The following is a 12,295-nucleotide window of genomic DNA, read 5'->3' as shown; positions in this document are numbered from 1 at the left end:
CCCTCCTCCGTCAGAACTGAAGACCTCTTCCTCCGTCCTCCAAGCACGGTACCTGTGCCCCTTCCACGGCACACACTTCGTCTCATCATCAACTAAGGTTGCTATGTGTCTATTTCCCAACAAGGCCATCCTCTTAAAGGCAGGGGCCACATCTTATTCACTTCTGTATCCCCCAGTGGCCCTGTTCCTCACACAAAGTCGACAGGTATTCAAAAACGTTTCTTTGTATTGAATTGAATGGGAGATAAAGTAGGGTAAAGTGAAGCCAAATGATAAATAGGCATACACGTTGGAGGTCATTCATTCGGTAGACATTTATTGAATGCTTACCGTGTGCCAGGCCTCGCTCTAGGCTCTGAGGACACATCCATGAACAAAACAGATAAAAATCTCTGCCCCTGTGGAGCTTACACTTACGATCTATCATAAGGGATGGGATTAGCAATACATTTACATAAATGCAACCATACCTATCAGCAAAGTGAAAAAAAGAAACATTTAAATAGTTTTAATTATTGGTACTACAAAAGTCTACTGTTGATATGTAGTTTTTGTTATATATTTTACTTACTATATTCATAAATATTCACACCCCTGTATCACCCTCCAGGCATTCGAATTGTAAGATTATATAGATTTTCAAGGATCATTTTGAGCATGCTCGATTCCATCCACAGCACAGCCCTTAAAACCCACCCACCTTCTGAGCTGTGACTCTGTCGTACCACAGTGGAAACTCTGAGACTCTCGGGCAAAGGAGAACCATTTTAAGTATTTGAGCATGAGAATGATGACATGATAAATGCTGGTCGGCTTAGTCTGGTAACAGGGAAGAAGAGACAGTACACGCACACAGATACACACAGTCAGTCGACAGTGGAATTCACATCAAGAATTAAAAATAAAATGTTTGTGAGCCATTTCCCATTCTTTTAAAACAACTAAACTAGTAGGAGCTTGAGGTCATAAATGTTTATAATGAACTCTTGATTATAAAATCTAAAAGAAAAAATCTTAACACATGGGCTTATTCTGACTAAAGGGTTATCATTTTCATATATTTTCCAAAGAGTATTTAAAAAGAACACCAAGTTTAGAAAAACTCGTTTTTAAATTTTGCGATAATTGCAAAATGACTGGTATATATTAATACCAATCATTTAACCCTGAAAACATTCTTCACTTGTACAGTGTAAAAAAATTTTTGACAGTATGTGGCTAGAAATATTCTATTACCATAAAGCTACAAACAGATTTATGCTCCTAAGAGCAAAGTTAGAAAAGCAAAAATAATATTATAATAGTGATAAGCACCAAGACAGAACTTTTTTGCACTTAGGGCCTGATTGGTTGTATTTAAACATAACCCCTACCAACAAAGGACCAAAATGACACCTTATTTGGCAAAAACACAGAAAAAAAAAAAGGATAAAAATATACATATAGAGGTCTGGAAACTGAAGAATGCCCACTTTAAAACAATAAAATCGTTCATACCTGTTTTTTAACTAATGTGACATTTGCAAAATATATCCATGTCACTTTTCTTCCTCTTTAGTTCACTTTATACAATTCAGACTGCTCCATTTTTGTTCATGTGTTGTCACACTAGTGTAAATAAATATTCTGAATTATAGGAGTTTGCTGTAATGAATTCAGACCATTAGAGCCAGACCCAGTAGCTCAAACAATCTTAGTTGCAACTCATTCCAACTAGTGAAACAGATTATTCATCTGTGTAGTTTTAAAAAGCCGTAGGCAGATGAGATATCGCGTGTATGAGATATCGTGTGTGTGTGTGTGTGTGTGTGTGTGTGTGTATGCATACAAGTTTGCCAGGGCAGTGTGAGAGTGAGTGCATCCCAGAGAGAGGAGTGATATACAAACAACCGTAACAATGGCCCGAAAGGCTTAGGTAGCCAGACACTGAATTTCCCCCCAAAGAAACCTGAGGCCGAGCGATGGGGGAATTAAGGGATCTGTCATCACAACGTGGAATCAGTGACACGTTCGGAAAACAAAGACTAAGGCGGGATGCCTCGGCCACAACATTCCCGTGACACTGGAGGATGCAGAGCAGTGACAGGGATCAGGGACTGACTCTGGCTGCACTGGCAGGGATTCCCTGGGTTCGCAGCTGAGGATCCCTGGACCTTCCCCAAAGGGCATTTGCAGAGGCCCCAGCACTGGCCTTCCACCTCTCTCAGCGAGGACATCTCAGGGGTCCCAGGGTCTGAGCTTGGGTATCCCCACCTCCCGGTCTTAAAGGTTCTCTCAGTACAGATACTATCCCTTCTAGATGCTTGGCCAAAACCCATCACTACCTTCCACTGCCAATTCAGTCTTAGAAAGGGGTTCTCCTTCTGTCCCTTTGGGGTCCCTGAGTTTGAGGTAATGCCAACATACCGTACGCTACGTAGCAGTAACAAAGTCAGGCAGTCCACTGGAAAACTCAAGCAATCTAGATTCAATATATTAGCCTGTTTTTGTTATCTCAGTAATACTTTTTAGTGAGACAGTTTCTCCACACAACTTAGAATGTGTGGGGTAAAGGAAAAAAATATTGCTAGAATATGATAGAAAGATTTTAAAAATTCAGCACTGAAACTCCTTCTTTAGGGAAGGAAAAGGAGACATATTATGTTCCCACTCTGTATTTTCCATCCTTGGCTTTGAGGTACAAGAGCACCAAGGTTCCTGTAAAGTGAGTTAAAGGTCCTGCCAGTCCCTCTACCCACACAACAATCCTAGGGAAATCCTGAACCGTCTACTTTCCAAATCTGTAACCATATCTCTAGGCATGTCTATACAGCTCGTTCATTCACTTTCAAAATCTACAGCATTTTTGAAACAAAATGACATAGTTGCATTCTTTAAATGCCAGCCATGAAATCATCACTTAAAAAAAAAGAAAAGAAACTCGTCAGATTATGTAGACGTAAGTCAAATAAAATTCTCTCTTTTTTTTAAGGTGCTTTATTTGGTCTGCTGAAGACATGCCTATGGCTGCTTCTAAAAGCCCTTAGGAAGAGCCTCAGATGATATCCTGCAGTTGGATATTCTGCTCCAATGTCATCAGGTTCTTAAACTACACTGTAGGTATAAACTGTTTCATGAAAAAACCCCAAAATGTGCACACTAAATGCAGAGAAAAACTTCATTTATAATTCAGGTGAATTTCAGTCACACCAAAATAATGATCTAACCTGTCCAAACATGCAACTTCTCTCTTTCTTCCCCCATGAACTAAATTCTCTTCTTTCAAAAATGGTCAGATTTGAAGATCAAGTTAAAATCCACCATATTTCAAGTTAAACTCAGAGGGTTTCTATACAACTGTAGCATGATTTCAAATTCATATTGGCATTCATCTTTCTATATTTTCCTATATTTATCCTAAAGAAACTTCCTGGATCATAATATTTAGGGAGAAATTAAAAGGGTTTTATATTATACTGTGAAGTTCCAGTAAATTCTCGGTTTATCAGGGTTTACCCTTAGCTCAATGTCATACAACCTCTACATGATGCAAGTATCCCGGTAACAAGTTATTTCAAATACAAAACTCTTAGCTCTGTGTCATAAATAAATTTGGGTAAAACCGCAAGCCTTCCACTGAGTCATCTCGGCAAAGATGGCCCATCTTCTCGGCAAGAAGCAACCTAGGAGTCAAGGGATAAAAACACCATCATCCACCCATTCAGAAACACAAATGATAGTTGTAAGTGACGAGCAAAGCCCTTGCTTACCTTTCTTTAGCCAGGAGGACAGACATTCCCACAAGCTTAGCAAACTCTTCTGATGTTAGAGATCCCTTTTCTGAAACCTAACAGAAACACACAGCAGGAAAAAATGTGATCATTTAGGCCACCTAGGTACTAACCTGGGGGTACTATCTACCAGTATACTTAGGAAATAATTTACTGAATTTTCTACTAAACTCCAAAGACTGTTCACTCTAGAACTAAATCTTCTTCACTAATGCTTAAGTCTACAAAAGTTGAAGAACCCAGAACAAACACGGTGAAGGCTAAAACATCATGAAACCCTATATAATATAATAAAGGCACTATACTAATGCCTAAAAAGAACTATTCCACAGTCTGAAAAGGAACATATAACAAATTGTAACTGAGTGCATAGTACATGCGCCACTGAAGGACCGTTATACATAGGATTAGTTTTAAATATGTGATAGAAGTATCTATAGCCTTGGGACTTTCATCGAGTTTAAAATAAGAAGTATAATAACTGCGAGTTATTCAAATTATACAGGCTCACCACAGAAGCTATGAGGCGATAATATTTCAAGGATCCTAACGAGTAATAGCAGTTTGCCCAGTAAAACCCATCTAAACTACACTTGCTTTCCGTATATTTTGAAGCAATTCTTTCACAAAACAATTTGTAGGGTAATGCAGCTTATGTGGGTAATACTGAAAGAAAAACTTCAATCATGGGTAACACTGATTTACAAAGTTCAAAACATATTTTCAAGACTGAGTTTCAAACAGAAAGAGAGCAAGCACCTCACTCATTCTAACTCCCCTTACTCACAAGATGTTATGAGTGTTGGCAAGTTTCAAGGAGCTTTCAAAGTATAAATGTGATAAATAGTTATTCGTAGTTAATGAGAAACCATTTTCAATTGGGTCTGTGAATATTACTTGTCAGTAAAGTTGAATTTAAAAGGAAATCCTGTTTCTCAAGTTGCTAAGCATTGGGGTCTTCTGTGGCAAGGTCTAACAACGGAGGGAGGAAACCGGGTCCCCATACCGTCTCCAAGGCTGAGGCCACTGTTTCCTCCTCCTTGTGGGACTGAAGTTCAATTACCATGACGCCGCTGTCAAACACACGTAGCCTAAAAATCACAGACGGGAGGACAAAGCCGTGAATATCTGGGATCTCGGGCCCCTGAGGAAGTGCAAATATTTTTTACTTTCATTTATGCCAGGACTGAGGGCAATATTAACACAAAAGAACATTTGAAATACAATGACCACGGGTAACTAAGGCCTAATTAAAAAGCTCATGAATAAACAGTTAATGAAGTTCTGAACTATAATCTACATGCTAAATAAACTATGCCTGTCTACTTTTTGTTAAGGGCAGAGGGACTGGTCACTGTGACCGCATGGGAGGAGCCCACGTTCTCACCTCCTGCCCCAGCGGCAAGAGGCCGACTACCAGCCCCTGAGGCCCCGCACAGCCCTGATAAGGATGGAGGCCGGGTTGACAGAGGTGTCCGTGGTGCCAGGTGAATTCTGCCCATGTGTGATATAAACTTCAAGAGGGGCAATATATATGCTGGTTCACCACGCAGGATGGCAGACCTGCAGGGCTGTCCTGTCTACTCAGGGTGGAATCGTGCCTATAGTTGGCAAACTTCCTGCAGAGGTTCTTTTACCTGAGAGGTAATTTCAGCTCTTCCAGCATCTTGCATGCATTCACTAAATCTTCTGGTGAGAGCAACTGGTGGGGGAAAAAAATCCAGTTTACCAGTTTACACTGCAAATTAATAGAGTGATGCTATATAATTATAACGACCACTAAAACAGAAGAGGATATTGTAAAATTATCATGTATCAAGGATTTTAGGTGGCTTAGTCACTACAAGGCAAATAGGATTAACAAAGAGCAAAAGACTTCTTTTCATTAAAGCAGTACTATCCATAGAAATATAATACAAGTCATGTACGTAATTTAAAATCTTCTAGTAGCCACATTAAAAGAAAATAAACAGGCGAAATTCATTTTAATACATATATTTTATTCAACCTAATAGATGCAAAAGTTCACCACATAATTGATATAAAAAATCATTAATGAGCTAATTAACACTTCTTTATTCTGTACTAAGTCTTCTAAATCCCGTGTGTAATTTATGCTTACAGCACATCTCAATTTGGACTAACTACATTTCAAGTTCACAGTCATCACATGTAGCTAGGTAGAGGCTACCCTTCCAGACCACATGGGCTTGAAGAATCGGTCCTGCGTGGTGGTGACCAGCACAGGTGTCAGTCACACAGAATGGTTCTGGAGCCAGCCCAGCCTGGGTCCCAGTCCCTGTTTAAAACACTGTCTCCAAGTGCAGCTGTGGTCAAGTTACTTAATCTTTCTAAGCCTTAATGTCCTCATCCCCTAATCATCCCCTAAATGGGGACAGTAAACGTAGCTACCTCACTGAGTTACTGGGAGGATAAATGGATAACACGTGCAGAGTGATGGTAAGTATCCACTGGTGGCGGTTATGATGACTGTTAAAATAAAAATGCAGAACAGAGGCTTAACCCGTGAGACCGGGGTGAGCGCTGGAGAGATGTGTGTGAGTTGTCTGCGTGGAGGTGACTGCTGACACCACAAAACTGTGTTCTACTTCAAGGGCACAGAGAGTGCACAGACAGACCCTTGGAGGCCAAAGACAGCTAGCTGGGTGTTGAACAGGCAGTAAGAGCTGAAGTATAGCCACTGCTGATTCTGAGCCAAAGAGGCAGGGCGGCTTTCTTTCTGTATTACCTACAGGCAACCTGAGTCCAACCAGGTTCACTCAAAACAGTTAACTATCACAGAGAAAGGGCATCAGGCACAATCTTGTTCATCACAATACAAACACAGACTCTCAGAGCTTCAAGGTATCATTCGGTCCAAACCCTATTTTATTTTATTTTTTTATTTTTATTTTTTTTGCAGTACTGGCGTCCCTGACCACTGCAGCCCCTCCCGCCGCGGAGCACAGGCTCCGGACGCGCAATCCCAGCAGCCACGGCCCACGGGCCCAGCCGCTCCGCGGCATGCGGGATCCTCCCAGACCAGGGCACGAACCCACGCCCCCCACATCGGCAGGCGGACCCCCAGCCACTGCGCCACCAGGGAAGCCGCAAACCCTATTTTAAAGGTAAAAAAACCCCTGAGCTCCAGAGAGGTTAAGGAAGCTACTCAAGGGCATTCAGCAAAACCAGGAACAGAATTTATCTCCTAGATCCCAGGGCAGTATTCTTTTCACTGCGCCACACTGCTTCTCAAAATAGTTTTGATATTCACACCCCTTCCTCAAATTGTATTCACTGTAGGGGAATTTGTATTGTATCAAGTCTATATTTAGCTAAAAGAATATCTAAATATTCTATTCTTACTTCCATTCCTCGAGCTCGGTTTACTAAACAGTACACCTCCGTGAGTGACATTATTCCCCCTCGTTCCTGTTAAAATATAAAATAAAAAGCATTATAATTAGGACCAGTTAGCATTTCTTAACAGAAATCATAATCAGAGTGAAATCAGAAATCATAAAATCTCTTAAGAAGCTTTTGAAAACTATATTTACACACAGGGAACCAATTCAGATACCACGAGGCACTTCAAATTCCATATTTGGACTTTACTGTCATTATTACTTTTAACATTTTAACATTTACTTAAATGAAAAGGGGTTGTACACCATGTTTCAGTGTATTTATTTATTTTTATAAAGTTATTTATTTATTTATTTATTTATTTATTTTTTGCGGAACGTGGGCTTCTCACTGTTGTGGCCCCTCCCGTTGCGGAGCACAGGCTCCGGACGCGCAGGCTCAGCGGCCATGGCTCACGGGCCCAGCCGCTCTGCGGCATGTGGGATCTTCCCGGACCGGGGCACGAACCCGTGTCCCCTGCATCGGCAGGCAGACTCTCAACCACTGCGCCACCAGGGAAGCCCTATTTATCTTTTTTTTTTTTTCTTTTTGGCTGCATTGGGTCTTCGTTGCTGCACACAGGCTTTCTCTAGTGAGAAAGTGTCTAGTGAGAAGTATCTAGTGAAAGTGTCTAGTGTAGAAAGTGTCTTCTCTAGTGAGAAGGTGTTCGGGCTTCTCATTGCGGTGGCTTCTCTTGTTGTGGAGCACGGGCTCTAGGAGCACAGGCTTCAGTAGTTGTGGCACGTGGGCTCAGTAGTTGTGGCTCACGGGCTTAGCTGATCCATGGCATGTGGGATCTTCCCAGACCAGGGCTCCAACCTGTGTCCCCTGCATTAGCAGGTGGATTCTTAACCACTGCGCCACCAGGGAAGTCCCTTCAAAAAGTGTATTTAAATGCTTTAAGCTATTCCAGCTAATAACTGAAGAAATTATAGAATTAAATAATAATATCACCATTATTATCAACCCCTAATGAAGTAACAGATCTAGATAATGATTGTCAGTGGCTGTTAACATCACAAAAAAAAGACAATCAGATATTATGTACCTCCTGATGGAAATGCTCAACACCCTCTATAAGATATTCTTGTCAGAAAAAAAAAAGAAAGAAAGAACTTCTAGATATAACTACCAGTTTACAGGGACTACACAGGACAGGGAGGCATGGTGACTTACAAATTAGCAAAATCCATACTCTGAGACACTCTATAAGACAAACTACTAGTTTCTTCAGTAAATAAAAATTTACTGTATGGGAGATTTATTATATGGGAGAAGGGAAAACCCATAGAATTTAAAAAAACAAAAACACTTGAGAGAGAAATCAAACATTTGCAATGTATCCTGGTTTGAACAAATCAACTATAAGAGAAAATGTGAACACTAGCTAGGTATCTGATAATATTAAAAAATTATTTTTTAACTTTTACATGTGAAAGGGGATTATAATTACATTTAAAGGTGTCTTTATCACTATAATCACATACTGAAATGTTTACAGATAAAGTGATGTGATGTCTGGGATTTCCTTTAAAACAATTTTAAGTGAAGGCTGGCTTACAGAAGAAGCTGGATGATGGGCACATAGGGATTCATTACACTATTGTATTTTGTCATATGTTTGAAATATTTCTTAATACAACTGTTTTAATAAAGCTTTGATTGCCTGAATAATGACTAGAAGATGAAACTGTATTATGAAATTATTAATAGTACACAATATATGAAAATATATACAGATTATATATTTCCTTTTGAAAACAAGAGATAAGAAATAATTACATCAAACAGATTTAGATATCTGAAATGGAAATTAAAAACAATTTAGAAAATTACTGACAAAGAATCAATGAACTAGTTTAATATTACCAAAAGGAAAAATAACATGTTGGTTGAATAGTAACCATATCGTGAACGGAGTTATGCTCTTAAGATTTCTGATGGCACAGAAATAATTGAACACAATTTAAAGAGACCGTTTAGGTTTTGTTTTTACCTCCAAAGGTGCCTGCAATATTCCAGCCAGCTGTTTGGCCAGCTGCATGTGGTACTGTGTGCCCGAGCCGTACGTCTCCCTGGTAACCGGGTTAGCTATTCCCATGCTCAGCAAATAGGATTTAAACCTGATGGTCTATAATGAGAGGAGAAAATGCACAAAAAGACTATGCAGAATAAGTCTCTCCACCCAACGTATAAAATCCTTCCATCAGACATTCAGTTCTACTCCATTGTTTCTATATCTACCCATCTCTTCTACTGTGTTTCTATGCTGTGAACTATGTAAGAGTGGATTTCTAGTACTTCCCTGCATAAATCTAATTATTATTCTTCCTTCTCCTGTCTTAGTATCTTATACTCCATTTTCCCCCCAATTTTGGCGGCAGAGGAGACTTAGATGACAACTATGCTCTGTTTAATGCCAACCAAGTGATACAACCAAAAACTTCGAAAGGAAAATGGCTGTGACCAGACTGTAAACAAATTTAAATAAAACATATCAAAATTATGGATATGTCTAAAACAATCACTTCTTACACATTTCAATACCTCTGTTTTCTACACTCCAGGAAAAGGTACTGAAATATCCTTTAATCCTGCTAGAACTAACAAAGTTTTTATGGTTGATTTTTTCTTTAGTACTTTCATATATCTTCAAGTCCTAAAAGAAATCAAACACTACATTAAGAAAGCAAGCTGGTAAACCACCAAAACGTCCATGCATTATTTGTGTAATCTAGTTTCTAATGCCTTAAAAAAGCAATCTATTTACCTCATCTTCTGTGATGTCACCTTGCTTGTCTTTAATCTTATTAGCAATGGATTTTGATAACTCCACCATTTCCTTAGCCTGTCGAGAGAACAGTAAAAGATTGAAAAGAAATAATGTCCCCAAAGTGTCTGCTAACAAAATGTATTTTCAAAAGTGTCTCATAATTGGTATGAATTTAATAGATGTAAATGACATATACCTTGACCATCAGCTTGCTGAGGTCTTCGAAGGCCTAAAATGAGAAATGAGCTTTTATTGGAATCTGTCTAAAGAATTTAGATGTTTTAAAGCAATGAAGCACTCTGTCTTCTCCCCTATGATAAAAATGTATGAAATTTTCTTACAAATATCAATTTATTTATACGAATATTTATACAAGTGCTAAATCTACCTTATTCTAGGAATAAACCATCAAATTTCCAAAACAAACTGCAAAAAACAATTTTTCAAATTTTCAAAGAGGAAACAGTTATTGATTAAACAAACAAAAGATGACATAAGTAATAGTTCAGAAGATATTATTTACTGTTCTTTGACACAAGTAAGAAAATTTGTCACTGGTTTTTCCCAAAACCATTTCTAGACAGGAGCTCAAGAATCAAAGGTGTTGTAAAGCTTTCCTGGCTGAAAATGGTTAACATGCAGCTGCAGGAATACTTCTTTGGGCCCAACCCTTTTGGCTTTAATAGCAGGTGTGATTTAACTGAAACCATAAACCTCAGCCTCTGAATATTACACAGATTAAACTCGTAGCCTTGACTAGAGTGGCTATCACGAAAGAAAAACATACCACCAAAACATATCTAAATAAAACCCATCAATTGTTCAATTTACTACAATGAATATCCACTTCAAAGGCCTCTTCAAACTTAGACATATTTATAATTCATGTATTTCAAATTACCAAAAATATACTTCCAGTGCAGAATATCACCTGATATCCACAGATGTTATTTTTAAAAACCAATTAAGCAGCTTATCATTAATTGCAAACTCTTTCAATCCATACAGAACAGCGGTTAACAGGTTCTGACGGGCTGGTGCCCATCTTAATTCCATACAGGAAAGTATCCCCCATCTGCAAAAGGATTTTGCTAAAAGAATAGAGTGTTGTGTACAATTCTTATGGCCGACTCACTGGGCTACTACCGAAAACAAAGGGGAACACACCTAACAGGAATTTCCTTAGATAAACAAAAGGCTTAAACACTGGATTCTTATCAGCAACAGCCAGCAGATGCAGGAAGCCTTTTGTGGGAAACTCTGGGCACCAGCTCTGAAACTAAGGCAATTCTAACATTAAAATGGAGGGCAAATCACACACCAACCTCGTTTTCAAAACTAAAACGCAGACACTTTACATGCTTAGATTTTTACTTTGCATGTACAAACTGTTACTAGATTTCTTCTACCTACGTGTAAAGAAAACTAGTAAGGCAACACTTTTAAATTTTTATATGGCAAATCACTTTATTTACTATATTATATTTTCATAGAAGAAGTTTGCTAAAAATAATAGTCTACGTAGAATACATAAATTAGCCCTTACTGCTTATAGTTCACAGACAATAAACACAAATATTTTAGTACCTTGGGAGAAGTACCTATAAAACATTTTAAGTAATTATAAAACACAAACAAAAGCTTCCTCACTTCTATTTCTATTATTATTCTAAAATTTGGTATTAGCCAACTATCCAAAAAATGGGTGGAGAAACTACCCACAGGGCTTCCCTGGTGGTGCAGTGGTTGAGAGTCCGCCTGCCGATGCAGGGGACACGGGTTCGTGCCCCGGTCTGGTAAGCTCCCACATGCCGCGGAGCGGCTGGGCCCCTGAGCCATGCCCGCTGAGCCTGCGTGTCCGGAGCCTGTGCTCCGCAACGGGAGAGGCCACAACAGTGAGAGGCCCGCGTACCGCAAAAACAAACAAACAACAAAAAAACTACCCACAAAAAAAATTAAAGCAATATATGTACAAATGCAAAACAGACGCATGTGCCCATCCTATTATTTTATCTGCCAGTTTATAGAACCTTCTATCCCTCTACCTCATTCATAGTCAAATTTCCACTCCACGTTTGAAAGAAAACGGCATCTGCTTTAAAACCATGGGATACTCTCCTAAGCCAATTTATAGCATTTTTTTCTTACTGACTTTCAGTCATTACTTTGGTGATTAGCTTCGGTAACTGTTAATACATTCTTGAATCTTCTGTTTCAATACTCTTCATTCTGTACTTTGCATATTCCGTTCCCTCTACCTGGATCCTCTTATCCCTACTGGTCATCTGCTAGTGCCTGCTCAACTTTCAGGCCCTGACTTCCGTTACTTCTGCTCACAAGCCCTCCC

General features: G+C 39.2%; 1 protein-coding gene across 2 annotated transcripts in view; it reads right to left on the bottom strand.

Annotated features, from left to right (window-relative positions):
• Positions 1-295: 295 nt before the first annotated feature.
• VPS36 (vacuolar protein sorting 36 homolog) overlaps positions 296-12,295 on the bottom strand; it is a 33,300-nt gene continuing 21,300 nt past the window's right edge. For both annotated transcript variants that reach the window (XM_082675892.1, XM_082675893.1), the window contains exons 7-14: positions 10,145-10,177; positions 9,946-10,023; positions 9,172-9,306; positions 7,137-7,202; positions 5,408-5,472; positions 4,777-4,861; positions 3,750-3,826; positions 296-3,662 (exon numbers count right to left, since the gene is read on the bottom strand). In XM_082675892.1, the coding sequence (XP_082532018.1) occupies positions 3,569-3,662; positions 3,750-3,826; positions 4,777-4,861; positions 5,408-5,472; positions 7,137-7,202; positions 9,172-9,306; positions 9,946-10,023; positions 10,145-10,177 (633 nt within the window). In that variant the 3' untranslated portion in view covers positions 296-3,568. The remainder of the gene's footprint in view (positions 3,663-3,749; positions 3,827-4,776; positions 4,862-5,407; positions 5,473-7,136; positions 7,203-9,171; positions 9,307-9,945; positions 10,024-10,144; positions 10,178-12,295) is intronic.

The sequence above is a fragment of the Grampus griseus genome (assembly GCF_964374135.1).
Source record: "Grampus griseus genome assembly, chromosome: 18".
NCBI classification, from domain to species: Eukaryota; Metazoa; Chordata; class Mammalia; order Artiodactyla; family Delphinidae; genus Grampus; species Grampus griseus.
Note: the sequence above shows the minus strand (reverse complement) of the source record. Positions and strands in the feature narration are given on the sequence as shown.